This window comes from Podospora pseudoanserina, chromosome 4 (assembly GCF_035222485.1).
Source record: "Podospora pseudoanserina strain CBS 124.78 chromosome 4, whole genome shotgun sequence".
Classification (NCBI taxonomy): domain Eukaryota; kingdom Fungi; phylum Ascomycota; class Sordariomycetes; order Sordariales; family Podosporaceae; genus Podospora; species Podospora pseudoanserina.
In genome coordinates, this window is record NC_085923.1 from 2,073,399 (window position 1) to 2,089,170 (window position 15,772).

General features: G+C 53.5%; 6 protein-coding genes across 6 annotated transcripts; 3 read left to right on the top strand and 3 right to left on the bottom strand.

Annotated features, from left to right (window-relative positions):
* The first annotated feature begins 178 nt into the window (after positions 1-178).
* QC764_408902 (uncharacterized protein) lies at positions 179-2,359 on the top strand. Its single transcript, XM_062947176.1, has 2 exons — positions 179-1,274; positions 1,404-2,359. Exons 1-2 carry the CDS (start codon positions 892-894, stop codon positions 2,116-2,118), a joined length of 1,098 nt encoding a protein of 365 aa, XP_062800498.1. The 5' UTR covers positions 179-891; the 3' UTR covers positions 2,119-2,359.
* QC764_0066550 (uncharacterized protein) lies at positions 2,345-3,562 on the bottom strand (the record flags this gene model as incomplete). The annotated part of the gene is given in 4 exon segments (XM_062940583.1): positions 2,345-2,523; positions 2,530-3,202; positions 3,263-3,473; positions 3,494-3,562. Coding segments are annotated over 3 exon segments (717 nt in total). The 3' UTR covers positions 2,345-2,523; positions 2,530-2,765.
* On the top strand, positions 2,604-4,100 carry QC764_0066560 (uncharacterized protein; the record flags this gene model as incomplete). The annotated part of the gene is made up of 1 exon (XM_062940584.1): positions 2,604-4,100. The coding sequence occupies one exon, from the start codon at positions 2,604-2,606 to the stop codon at positions 4,098-4,100; it is 1,497 nt and encodes a 498-aa protein (XP_062800500.1).
* Positions 4,101-4,104: 4 nt separating this feature from the next.
* Positions 4,105-8,914, bottom strand: VCX1 (Vacuolar calcium ion transporter). Its single transcript, XM_062947175.1, has 5 exons — positions 7,244-8,914; positions 6,747-7,021; positions 6,152-6,403; positions 5,876-6,087; positions 4,105-5,817 (listed from the first exon to the last, which is right to left on the bottom strand). The coding sequence occupies exons 2-5, from the start codon at positions 6,751-6,753 to the stop codon at positions 4,939-4,941; spliced, it is 1,350 nt and encodes a 449-aa protein (XP_062800501.1). The 5' UTR covers positions 6,754-7,021; positions 7,244-8,914; the 3' UTR covers positions 4,105-4,938.
* Positions 8,915-9,870: 956 nt separating this feature from the next.
* On the bottom strand, positions 9,871-11,454 carry QC764_408880 (uncharacterized protein; the record flags this gene model as incomplete). Its single annotated transcript, XM_062947174.1, has 1 exon — positions 9,871-11,454. The coding sequence occupies one exon, from the start codon at positions 11,452-11,454 to the stop codon at positions 9,871-9,873; it is 1,584 nt and encodes a 527-aa protein (XP_062800502.1).
* A 482-nt stretch (positions 11,455-11,936) lies between these two features.
* QC764_408870 (uncharacterized protein) lies at positions 11,937-14,824 on the top strand. The gene is made up of 2 exons (XM_062947173.1): positions 11,937-12,442; positions 12,661-14,824. Exons 1-2 carry the CDS (start codon positions 12,262-12,264, stop codon positions 14,625-14,627), a joined length of 2,148 nt encoding a protein of 715 aa, XP_062800503.1. The 5' UTR covers positions 11,937-12,261; the 3' UTR covers positions 14,628-14,824.
* Positions 14,825-15,772: the final 948 nt, after the last annotated feature.

The following is a 15,772-nucleotide window of genomic DNA, read 5'->3' on the forward strand; positions in this document are numbered from 1 at the left end:
AGGAAGAAGGTTCTTGGCGGGCATAGCAATGTTGACATGGCTGCTGGGTTTCACCATGACGTGCGGATCTCGCCATGTCTGCCTGGGGTAGTCGGAGTGTTTTGGGATGGGAGGGGAATCATTGGATGATGGAGGGGGGTGGAAGGGAACTTGTACAAAGTGGGATTTGCTTGCGAGTGGGATGGATGGGTTGGTGGGTGGTGGGCCAGATCTGAAAGAAAAGAACCCCTGTCAGAGCTACTAACTCTACTACCACTACAACGCCGTTGACGGAGGATGTATTGATATATTTCGACCTCGCTGCTTTTTTCATCCCTCGGTTTCTCAACCATTGTTCTATCTTCTTCAGTCTGTCTGGCCACTCTGCCTCTTTTTCTTTTTGGTCAATATCATTTTGATACAGCCCCCCTCCCTTTTCCTTCAGTTCTCTTCATCTTACCTCACCACCACAATGACCACCACCACACTCCAAGAAGAAACCCTCACCGCCGCCTCCCTGGCAGGCGGCGATGTCCCCCCCCGTCTCCCCAACCCAACCACCAACCTCGGACCCATCAACCTACAAATTCCTCAAGGCCATGCTCCCCCACCTCCCTTGCTCCTCCGCACCGCCGTCCTCCACCTCCTCCGCCTCTCCCCCAGTCCCCCTACCTAGACCTCAAAACCGCCCTCATCGTCAGCGTCCTCCGCGCCTACATCAACCCCCCCAACCCAAAGACCATCTCTGAAACCAAACAGTTCCTCAACCGCTTCCCCAGCATCAAAGGCAAGATCTGGGTCGCCACCTACTCCATCCCAACCCCCACCCCAGAAACCCAAAGCGCCATCCAATCCCTCTTTTCCAGCGCCATCACCGCCCTCTCCCACGATGGAAAAACTCGTCTGCCGTCAATGCCCGAGGTGAGGAGTGTGGAAGGTGAATGGACGGGCTACCGCGCCAACGCCACTTCCTCCAGCCGTCTCCCGGAGGGTTTGTCACAGAGGGAGCTGTACAGCGAAATGATGAAGGAAGCAACCGGCAAGTCAACAATCCTCTACTTCCACGGCGGCGCCTACTGGCTCATGGACCCGGCCACTCACCGCCCCACAACAAAAACACTGGCCAAAGTCACCGGGGGGAGGTGCTTCAGCGTGCGGTACCGTCTCGCGCCAGAGGACCCGTTTCCGGCGGCGGTGATGGACGGGTTGGTGGCTTACCTGGGGCTTTTATACCCGGAAGAGGGGGCTTTTCACGCTGCTGTTCCGGCGGAGGAGATTGTTTTTGCGGGTGATAGGTAGGTACCTCTTCCCTTCCCACCCCCTCCCCCCCTTTTTCTTTTTTTATTCGTTTTTTTCTTCTTTTTTTTCCCCCCTTCTCACACATATCACTAACGTTTTTTTTTCCTTTTTCCCCCCTATTCTAGTGCTGGTGGCAACCTCTGCTTGTCACTGTTGCAGCTCATCCTCCACCTTCACAGATCAGGCCGGAAGGAAGTGATGTACAACGGCAGAACAGTCGACATCCCAATCCCGGCAGGCCTGGCGTTGAACTCCCCCTGGACGGACGTCACCCACTCCTCCCCATCTTGTGTGTCAAACGCACCGTTTGATTACCTACCCGAACCATCTGTTCTCCACTCTGCAGAATCCAAACGCCCTGCTTGCTCCATCTGGCCTTCTACCCCCAAACGTCGCCACATTTATGTCTCTGACGAATTGATGACCCACCCGCTGGTGTCGGTGGTTCTGGCAAAGAGCTGGGAGGGAGCGCCGCCGGTTTACATCTGTACTGGCTGGGAGCTGCTCGCGGATGAGGATAAGTATCTCGCGAAAAAGATGTGGGAAGAGGACGGGGTGAGGGTTAGGTTGGAGGAGTACGAGGGCATGCCGCACTGTTTTGGGTTGATTTTCCCGGGCTTGAAGGAGGCGAGGAGGTGTTTTTCGGGGTGGGGGGGGTTTATCAAGGAGGTTGTTGAGGGAAGTGGGGAGAGGGGGAGTAGGTTCTTAACTGTTAGGGCGGGGACGCTGGAGGAGGTGGAGAGGAAGGGGGAGGAGGTTAGTCGGATGAGGGGGGAGGTGGTCAGGAGGAGGATGGAGGGGATGTTGAGGGGAGGGCCGGAGGCGGTTGCGAAGTTGTGAGAGGGGGTTTGATGATCTGGGAGTTTTGGAAAAGTGGAAGCGGGCGTTTTGGTTTGGGGGTTGGGGATTGGGGATTTTTTGACGTACATGGAAGGAAAAAAAATAACATACCTGCATTATAATAATGTATAATCCGATAGCTCCTAGTTGGCAGATATCTTGGTGTCTTTTCATCCTGGCTGGTGGCTTGAATCTGTACTGACACATCCAAGCCAGTTCAGGTTTACTCTGTCGGCTAACTCTCTCTCTCTCTCTCTCTTCCCTCACTTACATTCTTCTCAACCGCTCGACAGGGGCCCTTCCCCAGAAAGAATCCCAAAATCCCACCATGAGCCGGGACCCACATGGTATCATTTCTTGGCACCACTCTTTTGCATCTCACTCTCACCTTTCCCATCTCTCACCCTTCACCTTCACCTTCACCTTCACCCACCACTCCCCATCCCCCCTTCCCACCTCCCGTGTGGCCCCCAACTCGGCCCAAAATGGACAAGCACCTCAAAACCCTCCAATCCCTCTCCAAAACCCTCACCACCCTCTACCAAACCCGCACCCCCTACCGCATCAACCACGGCTCAACAAACTCCACCCGCCCACGCCCTTCCTCCGGCACAGCAACAGTCGATATCTCCAGCCTGAACAACGTCTTATCCGTCAACAAAGCAACCAAAACCGCCCTCGTGGAACCAAACGTCCCAATGGACAAGCTGGTCGAAGCTACCCTCCCCCACGGCCTGATCCCCCCGGTGGTGATGGAGTTCCCAGGCATCACCGCCGGCGGCGGATTCGCGGGCACAGCAGGGGAATCCTCCAGCTTCAAGCACGGCTTCTTCGACGACACGGTCAGACAAGTGGAGATGGTTCTCGGAGACGGGAAGATCGTACGGTTCGGACCTGACGACGAAGAAAAAGGGGACTTGTTCCGCGGAGCGGCCGGTGCGGTGGGCACGCTGGGGGTCACGACGTGTCTGGAGATTCGGCTGATGGACGCGAAAAAGTTTGTCAAGACGAGATACCACCGTGCCAGGAGCGTGGCCGAGACGGTCGAGGTGATCAGGCGGGAGGTCAGGAACGGCGACAACGACTACGTGGACGGCATCCTCTTCAGCAGGGACCACGGCGTGGTCGTCACGGGCGAGCTCACCGATGTCAAGCCCCGGGCGGCAGAACCACGGACGTTTTCCCGCGCGTGGGACCAGTGGTTTTACCTCCACGCTCAGAACCAACAGCAGTCCGAGGAGTACATCCCCCTGGCGGAATACCTCTTCCGGTACGACCGCGGCGGCTTCTGGGTCGGCGCCGCGGCCTTTGAGTACTTCAAATTCGTCCCCTTTACCAGGTTCTCCCGCTGGTTTCTGGATGACTTTTTGCACACCAGGATGATGTACCGCGCGTTGCACGGGTCTGGCGAGAGCGCGAGGTTTGTTGTGCAGGATGTCGCCATGCCGTTCGAGACCACCGAGGCGTTTGTGGATTACACTGCCGAGTCGCTGAACATCTGGCCTCTTTGGCTGTGTCCGCTCAGGCGGAGGGCTCCGCCGACGTTTCACCCTTTTACCACTGTTCCGGAGGGGGTCGTCAGGGAAGAAGAAGACATGATGCTCAATGTGGGCGTTTGGGGATGGGGGCCGGACGAACCGGCAAGGTTTGTCGAAAAGAACAGAGAGTTGGAGGCAAAAGTCAGGGAGCTGGGGGGCATGAAGTGGCTGTATGCGCACACGTATTACGACCAGGACGAGTTTTGGGACATGTACAACGGCAGGGGGTGGTATGACGAGCTGAGGGAAAAGTATAATGCCGGCCACCTGCCGAGCGTCTGGGACAAGGTCCACGTTGACCCCGAGGCGGCCGGGAACAAGAAGAGGCACTGGCTCAAGAGGCAGGTGCCGCTGGGGGGGTTTTATGGTATTTGGAAGAGTATTCAGAGCAAGGATTATTTCCTGCATCGGAATGCGGCCTGGAAGTGGAAGGGGGAGGAGTGAACGGTGATGGGTGAGAGTGTGTGTGTTGATATTGTATAGATAGATAATAAGTATACGTGACTAGAATGGGTATGGATAATGTAAGACAATCCTACTTTGTATCATTCAATCATTCAGACAGCATAAACCAGCCAAGCAGCACTTTTGATTCTTCATACAACTCCTTGTCACAAACAGCAACCTCAGTCAAGACACACACATGAGTTTACTCCTTGTATTTCACTCACTCCTCTCGTTCACCCTCTTTTTGGACCCCAGACTAACCTAACGAAAACAAAAACACAAACGAAAATACTCAAAACACGCCCCTGGGCACCAAAAAAAAAAAAAAAAATAATAGATAACCACCCACTCCTCTCATCCACCTCTGCCGCCTATCGTACAAATTGTTCTTGGTTGTCCGTGCTCACCCCTCCCCTTCGTAGCTAAAACGTATGAATAGGTAGGCCGAACAGTCGCCAGAGCGCTCAAATGATATACACAAGAACGTAAAAGCAAAATAATCTTTTCGACCAAACAGTCAAAGACCACCGCCTCCAGAGAAGATACCGAGGGGAAAAAAAAAAAAAAAAAAAAAAGGGAAACATGTCCGTCAGGACTTGAGGTATGTTAAATGTAATTGTTGATAATCGTTCCCAACAGTGTGGGTATTGGTCCTTCGATGTGGTTCCATCACCAATGTGATGTCCATCATATGTTGTGTATCCACGTGGATATGGCGTGGTGTTCTTTTTCGTGGGAGTTCCTCGTGGTGTGTTTGTGCTTCGTTCCCCCAAAACTCTGCCAAGGGTCGGTTGTGACACTCCGTGTCCAGATCTCAGTGCGCGTCCAGTCGAGTTTACCCACTCGCCCAGAAAGCCAAGGCAATAATCATGTAAAGCCCCAGCAACATGGCTCCCTCCAGGTAGTTTGACTTGCCGTCCTGCACCGTGTATGTCACCACGAGCACCGACACAGCAAAAGCCACCGTCTGGAATGTCTCGAATCTGAGTGTCATGGGCACACCTATCGCCCAGCCCAGCAGAACCAACGACGGAGTCACCAGCAGCGAAATCTGGATGCTAGACCCAATCGCAACACCCATGGCCAGATCCATCTTGTTCTTCACAGCCACCACACAGGCAGTAACATGCTCCGCCGCGTTGCCGACAATCGGGATGAGAATCAAGCCGATAAACGTCTTGTTGAGGGCACCGCTTTCGGCCACGGCGTCGATGCTGTTGACCATGTGGTCGGCGCAAAAGCTGATTACCAGGGTGGTGAGCAACAGCACGATGCCAGCCGACCAGGGGCCAAGGAGCGGGTCGTGCTCCTCCTCCTCTCCAGCGTTGGGACCAGCCTCGGACTCGAACAGGCGCTTATGTGAACGGAGAGAGAAGATCAGGTACATGACGTAGAGAAAGAGCAAAACGACCGACGAGCAGCGAGAAAGAAGCAGGGCCACCTCCTCCTTGTCCGAGCCGCTGTCCAGGACGCCGTACAGAGCGGCCGGCAGAATCATGGTTGCCGATGCAAGCGTCATGAGAGAGCATGTCGTCTGGGCCGTGCCCGCAGAGAAGCTCTGCTCAATCGCGTTTCCGTCGGCGTCGCGCATGTTGGTGAGGCCACCGAGGAAGAAGCACATGCCCAGGACAAGCAAGAGGTTCGAGAGGATTGAGCCCAACATGGAGGCCTGGACGATTTCCACCTGGTTGGCCCTCAAGGCCACGATACTGACCTGTTCAGACGTCAGCACGAGCCGGCTGGATGAACAGCATAGTGCTGAAAGGACATACAATAAGTTCGACGGCATTGCCCAACGTGGCGTTGACCAAGCCACCGAGAGTCTCGCCAAGCCGAGCAGCAATCTCCTCCGTCGCAAAGGAGAGGATGGCGGCGAGGGGGATGATGGCGAAGAAGTTGAGGGTGAAAACCAATGTTGGGTTCCACTCGTACGTGCCGGCGATGAGCCCAAAGGGAACAAAAACAAGGAGAACGTTTATCCAAGCTGGTGTGCCGCTGTTAGATAACCTCCATGATATGGCTCAACGTCAAGCTAGGTAGGTGCTTACAGCTGAGCAATGTGATCTTGAAGACATTGAAAAAATGCGCCGGCAGCCGGACCAGAGCGTTGGGACTCTTGGTTCCAGGGCTGCTGGTGCGATCAAGAAGAAGGTGTTTCCAAAAGTTGGCTTCGGAGCCGCCATTAGCGATCCTATGGCCCAAGAGGGGGCTCTCCTCGTCATCCATGCTGGGCGAGCCTGTTTCGTGAGGTGCTTTGCCGGTGGTTACTCGGCGCAAGATCTGGCGGGTTTGAACGTGAACTGTCAAGCTTGATAAGTAATTGATCAAGCCCTTGCCCATGATGATGGGTGAGATTGGAGAGTGAGATGCTGCTGTCTGGTGTCGCCGCGGTCACTGACTCTCATGGCGATGCGCGGACAGTAGCGGTAGGAGAGAGAGCTGACAAGAAGACAAATTACCTCTCCAGGAGGATGAAGGTAGGTAAGGTAAGGTAAGGTAAGGTAAGGTAGGTATGTAGGGGAGTAAGTGGTCGGGTGTCACAGTCGAGAAAGGGAGCGGTTCATAGCTGCCCAAGAAGACAGACGGGAGTGGTGTGAAGGATGATAAAAGGTAGGGGTGACTTGGCAAGATGTATGTACTTACAGGACATGATGGATGGCGGCGCGAGAGCGTTTTCACGTCGCAGTCACCAGGGGGAATCGGGAACAGTTGGGGGCCCCTGGACTCGGCAACGAAAATGGGGCGAACGGCAGACTGGGACTGGCTGGGACCGCTGGAACAAAGGTGGGGTTGCCCTAAGCCGGTCCGGGATACAAAGACAAAGTCTCCGCCCGGCCAAACGCTGTCTGCTGAACTGCCAAACGCACCCAAGAACAGCGATCTCGAGTTATGAGAATCTCTCTCTGTGTGTTGCGTCCCTGGAAACCAACCGTCAGTCCAATGCCATCCCAACTTTCCACCACTTGTCAAAACACCACTCCGTTTTGCCCTGCGTTAGTTTGCAACCCGCAGCTTGCCCCAAGCAGGTGGTCCCCTTTGTCAATCACCGCCCACCGCCCGACATCGAGGAATTCCATATCTCGAATCAACATTACGAATGTCCCTTCTTGGACAGACAGCAAAAGGGAAAAAGAACGTACCACGTCACACGTTTCTACCACACTACTACGCTACCACACTTGTCTCTGTTTCCCGCAGGTGTCGGGACTGTCCCTAGACTCTCGGATGGCAACGTCTTTTTCGGAGTCGGAGCGGTCTGCGGTTTGACGAACGAATCGAGTCCTCTGCCAAGCGTGGCTGTGAAGAAGTTTATTGCGTAGTGGGAAGCTCCGATGTGGATTTTGCTTTGCTGTGCTGGAGAACGAACGACGGAAAGAAAGCTGGTAACATAACCCCGCGATGTTGGAGAAGAGACGAGGAATCTGCTCTGCTGTTGACGTCGACAGACAGGTACGGTATGTTGTGCCACTGAGAATTATTTTGGTACCAACTTCTTGATCTTGGTCCGTGCCGTTCAACGCCTGCCGTGCCGATGCAGGCCTCGAGTGTAGCCGCCCGATTTTGAAACTTTTGATGCTGAGTATAGATGGGACGTTGTTTCCACTACAGTTAGTCGGACCTACCTTGCTCAACTGAGTGATTCACCGCCTGGCAAGTTATACCAAAAACTCTTGCCAACAAATTGGCAACCTCAACGGCCTCCTCCAAGACAACACAAACTGGGCACAGCATCAACGACGTAACCAGGGCAGCTGAGAACAAGCTCCTAGCTCCAAAAGCTTGAGCTGCCCCTGTCTAGCCTGTGGAGAAACGTGGAGAAATGCCTTCATGGGTCTGCCTTGCCCGGGCTATCGATAAGCGAACACCCTGGCTTTTTGGACGTTTCTGGTTGCGTCATGATCCTGGCTCGACGATTGTGTCTCGACGCAATTGCCATCTTCAAAAGAGATCGACAATTGTCTTTGAAACTCTTACAACCCTCCTTCCAAGATCTTACAATACCGTCAACAGCAAGAAGGACACCCCCCCCCAACCCCAAGGAAGGATCCCCAAACTTCCCATTTCCATTTCACTTTTTACATAATGCAGGTATCATCCAACGTCACCCCATCAACCGTTTGATGAGGCCCAATCTCGACAAGACATCCATCCTATCGCGTTTTCCCTTTGCGCCTCGCTTTCCTTTCCTCTTCACAGTCCGAGAAGCGAATCACCGGCAGGCAAAATCCCTCGGCAAAACGCTCTTCAAAACGGCCACGCGCTGTTGAACAAATTCCAATCGACTTTCCCCATTTCCCCGTTCATCCTATTCACCAACTTTGTACCAACAAGTTACACCAAAACGCACAGCCCACAACTGACCCGTGCGCAAAGGAGGCCTCCGTGATTTCTCTTGCTTGCCAAGAAATGATAATGTGACGTGAGCACATGGGGTAAGGGTAAGCACTGAAACTGACCCCCACTTATTGAGAACATTCTCATCAATTGGTCTGTGACCTTTATCAAAATTCAACCTCTCTCACCTTTTTGAAAGACAAGACTCTCATCGCACGCAAGCTTTGAGGCGCAGTTTTGTCTTGTGTGTGTGTGTGTGTGTGTGTGTGTGTGTGTGTGTGTGAGAGAGAGAGAGAGAGAAAGGGGGGGATTTGAGTTGGGTTGGGTTGGTGCAGTAGGTCTCCGATCTCTCCGTTCCCAGAAGGGCGTAGGCTGCCTCCTTACTTCTACCCGATCGTCCGGTTCCGATGACACAGGGTAGTGGAGAGTCTAGAATTTTGCCCCAGTTGTTGTTGTTGTTGTTGTTGTTGTTGTGGAACGGGGTTTCGGGGGGTGGGCGGTACGGCATGGGGTATGGTGATTATATCTTTTGTGGAACTACTGTCCATGGTAGGTAGGACAGGTAAGTCGATGCGCTTGACAATAGTTTAAGATGGCTCGCCGTTTGAGACTATCAGCTCGTGGTGGAGGAAGAAATCATCGACACCCGCTGTGGGAGAACCAACGCTCTCAGTTAAGTTCATCGGTATACCAGGCATTTGCATTCGCAAAACTCGGGAAGCAAGCCACTAAATACGGGCAAGTAACGGCTCTCATCAGCACCAAGAGTCTAGCCTTCGGATCAAATCCAGGGACAAAGGGGAGGAAGAACACGTCTGCCCCTCCATTTTATTCCTGTATGACAGATCAAGACCCATTTGGGTAATTGTTAAAGCAAAACGGGGTATCCGGTGTGGTCATGTCTACAATGTCAAAGACAACGTTGTGTAAAACATCGGCATGGATGCCCGAGACTGTATACGATCAACTGCAGGACCTACACATGCAACAATCAGTCTACAAAGAAAGAATATACGGTGCCGGTGTCATGACCAACCACGTTCGCGTAAATCCAGACCTCCTCTACTCCCCTCACCCTATCCAAGTTGTCTCTCTTTCAGTCTGCAAACTGTCAGCATGCTGCAACACTCACTTGGCCCCCTTTCACATCATAATCCCACACTCCAAATCCCATATCTTCATCAAATAAACAATACCATCATATTCATACCCCATAATCATACCATCCTAACTCATAACGTAATAATCCCTGATACCTATCCAGTACCGGATATCCCCCCCCTTGGTATTCAATTCCAAAACTCCATGCTTGCTTCAAACCTCCTTTTGATGCTCCCCAATCCAAGAGCAAGAAAAAGCAAAAAAACAAAAAAAGAAAAAAAAAAAAACAAAAAAAAACCAAAACCCCAAAATCAAATGGGTATCGCGAAGCTCAAAGCCCATCCCCAACACCAAACCTCCTCCCCTTATCCAACTCCCCCTCCCTCTCCTCCGCCCTCAACCTCCCAACCCCATGCCTCCGTTCCAAATGATCATAGTAATCCCCCCTCGACTCCCACACCCTCTCCGGCATCTTGCAGTCCCCATGATGACAGACATATCTCACCCCCAGCGCAAAACCCTCCCACCTCGTCGTCCTCGCCCTCTCCCTCCTTCTTTGAACCAGCCACCGGGCATACCTCGCAATCTGTTCCTTTTGCTCCTTGGAACTCAACCACTCCCGCGTGACCTCCTCAATCTCGCTCAAATAGTACTTCTTCCTCATCCCCAGCTTGACATCAGGCGCCTCAAACCGGTAATAAGTCTTGTACTTTTTCCCCCTTTCCTGATCCAAAAGACTCTCCCTCGAAGCGGTGGAGTTCGCAGAAAGAGGAGTAGACGCAGACGAGGTAAAAGCCCGAAGCTTCTCATAAAACCAGGCTTGGTGCTCGTCCGTCCCCAGGCTCAGCAACAAATCAATAGAGGGCTCGCCGTCGTCGAGCAGCGATGAGATTTCCTTCAGCACTTCAAGAGTAGGGTCGCGAATCTGCTTGCTGCCGTCCACAAACGACCCCGAGCCTAGCTTGAACGGCTTGAAGGAATACGACGACGGCGCCGTGATGGCCTTTGCGACTTCGGGAATCGAGACCAAACTGCCGGCGTCATCTTCCTCCTCTTCTTTGTACGTGCAGAAAGCGTATGGGCGGCGCGGTTGGTGACGCTCGACTTCGGTACACCACGCCAGGGTCTGACATTGAAAGGCATCCTTCCGGAAGCCGGTCGACTCATTCGAGGGGGTGGATGATCTCGAAGAGACCGGTGTTGGGAGAGTGGCAGCGACGGCGGTCTTGTTCCTGGTTGTAGAGCTGACGCTAAACTTGGCAAACGTATCGAAAAAGGCGCGGGTGCGCTTGGTCGGCCAGGTGCTCCGGCGATAGAGCAGTGGAAAGTCAATCGTGGCGCCGCCGGCAAGGTCCGTGGTGAGAGGTATGTTCTTGTTCTGGCGGTGGAATTCACTGATGCATTCATCGACGCTCTTCCCAAGCATTCCCAGCATGATGGCGATCAAACCTCCGACACTGGTACCCGCGATGTAGTCAAAGTAGTGGCACGGTAGATATTGATCTTCCCTGAAGACGTCTTCGGGGATTTGATCGCGGGGTATCCGCTCAGTCTGGGCGCTCGATGAGGCGCGCGGGTCAAGGTCTTGCTCAACCCGCGCAATCTCCTGCATCAGCGCCTGCAGAACTATCAGAGACGAGTACCCCTTGATACCGCCGCCGTCGAGGGTCAGAATAAGCTTTTTGGACCATGGCGTGGATGTGACATTAAGTTCGGGCGACTGGATACCGGCCCCGGAAGCGGAGCGGGCGCTGGTGACATCGCTGGTGGGGGAAGGTTTCGGGATGGCTATCGTGACGCGGTTCGCGGTCGGGACTCGACGTGCGGCCGGCCTGGTTCGAAGCGACGACACCTTTTTTGGTAACGGAGGACGTGGCTCGTCTTCCTCTTGAGGAGCGCTGACGACGTCTGTCATCTCGAGAGCGAAAGAGTCACACACTCTGTTCTTTGGTAGCTCGCGCTGTGGCAAGAGGTTGTTGAAGAAGTGGAAGATTGCTTCGGTGAGAAAAACAGTGGTATTTCAATGACGTTAGGCGGGCTGGGGAACGCCCAGGATGATTCTGGTGTGATTACCAAGGCATGGCCCGGCCTGCTGACACTCCCGGGCCAGCCTCAAACCAGCCACGCCGCGGTGGCTCCCACGCTTCCCACGCTCTCGTTCTGGAGGCCCTTGGCTGTTGGTTGTGTGTGTGGTCGTGTGTGGTCACTTCTGGACTCACCGGACAAGGTGTGCTCCGGTGTCCCGGTGCAAGCCGTGGCGAGGCTTGGCAAGGCTCAGATGTGCAGAGATGTCATTCGCCGCGAGAAGAGGGTCTCACGTGGGTGTGTTGTGCAGTAGTGATACTGGTGATGATATCGGAAACTGGCGGCTTGCTAAGAAGGCGTGTAGGTGACTCACGAAGTAGGTAAAGTCAGGTGAAGTGTTGACTGGGGAGACCTGCAGGAACGAGAAGAGCCTAGACGTACTCTTGTAATGTCGATAAAGCTGTGCTCCAAAATGCGAGTATGCAGTGTAACGCTGCTGTATACAGACTGACTCTGAGCAGTGCCTCGTTCAGGCAGATTGACAGTTTGAAGTTCTTGGGGATCAAGATGCAGGAAACTGATTGGGCGCATTTCGACGACTGAATGAACGACCACAACAGCAGTTGCTAGCACCAGCAAATCAGCGCTGCTGCCTGAGCCAGTGGAGCAGGCCTGTCACTTCAGCCCTTCAAGACGCATGCCTTCCTTTGATCTTTCAAAGCCTTTTTACTTTTGCTGGAGGCTTTTTTACTTTCCAAAGGCATTCTTGCTCTTTCCAAAGGCCTACCTTGCTTGGAAGGCATCGTCAACTGCAACCATGGAAGCCGCAGGGGGGATCATCTCCCTCACCTGGGACGTCTTCGACAGCACCATCAGAGGTGTGTACACGTTCATGACTCTTTAGTTGACTAACAAACACGCCTCTTTGGAATATTATAGGGGCCTGTTCGTCATGCAAATAGGCCTAAAACTATGAAGCTCAAGTGGCTTTGTATCATTGAAACACGTGGTTGGATAGCGTATAGATCTATTGGCATGACGACCAGGCCTTGTTTTCTCCAAACCACACGCGTCAGCAAAACTAACAAAGGCCTAGTGTTCCGGTTCCTCACGGCCATGGTTGAGATGCCAAGAGACTGCGAGAAATATAGGCTGCAGTTGGTCATCGAATACAACCGCGTCCTGGCCTGGGGTAAGGCGGCCGGCCTCATCGATGTGCCCGAAGGCTCGACTCTGGGTACCGTACTGGGAGCCGAAGGTATCGAGCTTGCAGCTATACTCGCCCGTATACAGTGGCTGCTCTCTGAGTTCCGTGACTACAATGCCCGGTACGGCAATGAGCTCAACCCATACGTCTATGACGAGGATGGCAAGCAAATAGCAAAAGAAATTAGGGGCTTGGAGCGAGACGAGGAGAAGCGAGCGTCTATCGACGAAACGGATACAACCTCGGCCGCAGATGCCGACATTGTGAAGGATGTCTCGGCTTTGGCGGTGTCCTACGAAAAAGAGAAGAAGGAGCGCAGGCACCTCAAGGGAACCAACCATATCAGGGGCTTCCTCTCCAAGGCGGGTTACCACACCAAAGACATGCTCACCCACCCCGGCCGAGTGCGGTGGCTCGTCATGGACGGCGAGGAGTTCAAAAAGCTCCTCGAAGACCTCCACTTCCTTACCGAGCGTCTCCACGAGCTCATAAGAGACCACCGTGACAAGCGCATCGACGACATCACCGCAAAGACCTACCGGGAGATGATCCTTACCCGCAACGACATCCAAGACCTCCGCGACATGTTTGACGCCGTCTCCGGCCTTGTTGCCACCTCCTCCCGCAACCATGCCACCGCTGCCGCCCTAAACAACAACGACAAAACCCTGCAAGACCTTGTCCAACTTAAAAAGCTCTCCCGCACTTCAGACGCCATCCTCTCCCAGCTCCACGACGACAACCAACCCCTCAAGCTCTCCTCCCTCTCCGACATCATCACAATCACGGTTCCCGAGTACACCCCCGCCACCCTCGACACCTCCTTCGGCTGGAACGAAGACGAAACCGCCCACCCCGAATACCTCCCCCGGCCCCGCGGCATCCTCACCACCCCCCACGGCGACATTCCAGTATGGATAGAGTGGAAATCGATCGGGGCCTTCAAACCCAATTCCCTCCAAGACAAGCAATCCGCCCTTCGCACCGTCGCCCTGGCCGAGATGCTTCACCTCCCCAAGCCCGGCTCGCTACCCACCTGCGTCGGGTACTTTGACGACAGGGCTTACAACGACACGGAGCGGTACGCCTGGATATTCAAATTCCCCGAGGGCTCTGATTACGACACCCGGATTGTATCACTTTATTCCCTCCTCGGCAACAGGACCTACCGCCCGTCTCTGTCACAGCGGGTGGTCCTGGCAGAAAAACTTTGTTCTACCGTCCTCAACATTCATGCGGTCAACTGGTTGCACAAGGGGATATTCTCGGAAAATGTGCTTTTCTGCCTTGATGACGGGCGGGTGGCGTACGACCCTACCTCGCCCATCCTCTCGGGATTTGAGTTTTCTCGTCCCGACGGGACGGCTACGACGGCGAGGGATACGGATATTGTGTGGGATTTGTATCGGTGGCCGGGGATACAGCGGCAGCGGCCTACGGAGAGGAATTCGAAAAAGACATATGATCTTTATTCTCTGGGGTTGGTGTTGTTGGAGGTGGCGCACTGGGAGAAACTCCATGTTCTTATGGAGTTGGGGAAGGGGAGGAAAGCCAAGGTGGTCGAGGGCGAGGAGGAAAAGGGGTATCCCAATGTTAGTTTGGAGGAGAGCAAAAACGTGAGGGATTGGCTTTTGGGTGTCAGGAAAGAGGGGGCGCCGTTTGAGATTAACCCTCTGGCGGAGTTGGGGGGTTTGGTAGGGGAGAGGTACGCGAGGGTGGTGGAGAGGTGCTTGTGGGCTCATGGGGAGAGGGGGTTTGGTGTGGCGGATGGGCTGTTGGGTGTTGATGGGGGTTTGGTGTTGCAGGAGGCGTTTACCGAGGGGGTGGTGGAGGAGTTGAGGGGGATTAGGCTTTGAGGAAGGGGGTTTGGGAGATGATATGTTGATGATTTGACGCCTTTTGCTGCGTAACTTATGGGTTTGAAGATGATAGAAAGGAGCCTAGGTATGACTGACAGGCTTTTAAATATATGCGAAAGGGGCCTTTGAAGGTAGGCCATAGGCCAAGGGTATATATGTTTTTACCCAAATGAAGAAATCCACCAGAAGGATAATAAATAACCTCCTCCATCAGGTAGATCAGAAACATACTCCAACACCTACCTATACAAGCACTTCATTCTTAAGTTTACACAAGTCTACATGAAACCCTCAAGACCAACGCCGAGGGCATGCTGAGATGTGAGTTCAGAGCTGCATAACTCTCAATCTGGGTTGAACCCAAAAGTATTTTGGAGCTGGACGCTAGCGAACAGCAAGTGTGCTACCAAGTCGTCATCGAAACTCCTAAGTTGCGCCGTCAGTGTATTCTATTAGAACCAGTTCCTCAGACCTCTAGAGAAGCTACTATCCACGCAAGCCCTCACCAATCTCGGATGCTCCCAACGTTTTCCAAACTCCTGCTCCAAGCTCCAAGTCAGCGAGTGGGTGCTAAGCTTTCACGCGTTTCACCACTCCCAAGCATAACAACCCTTTCCCAACACCAGGTCTCATCTATCCATCACGAACCATCATCTCAAACAAACGTTGCATGTTTCCCTTATCAAACTACCAGCCCCACCCGCCAGCCAGGGGCCGGCTGTCAACACCCGGGGAGAAGCTCCGGCCGATGAAGGAAAGGGGGGAGTGGGGGGTCCACGGGATTGATTGACCGAACAAGGGGTGGAATGATCAGGAGGCGATGTAATCATCCCGAAGAAACCGTTAATGAGACTTGTATGCGAGAGACCTCAGATCGACATACCTTGAAGAACACCAAACATATGTGAGCATCTTGTTGGTGAGTCACCTGGAGAATATGCAACTTACAGTACAAAGTTAGCTTCTCGCCATCTTTTAGAATGCACTTCGTTATCAACCTCTTCCTATCCGGCCATACCGACAGAGCGAGGATGAGGCCGCTTATCTTGGCCAAGGGAGGTAGCTCCAGTTTATTCCCAGATCTCAACTTCATCTTGGTTCGGCTGATGGAACCGAGAAGGAAATTAAACCATTCTCCATAT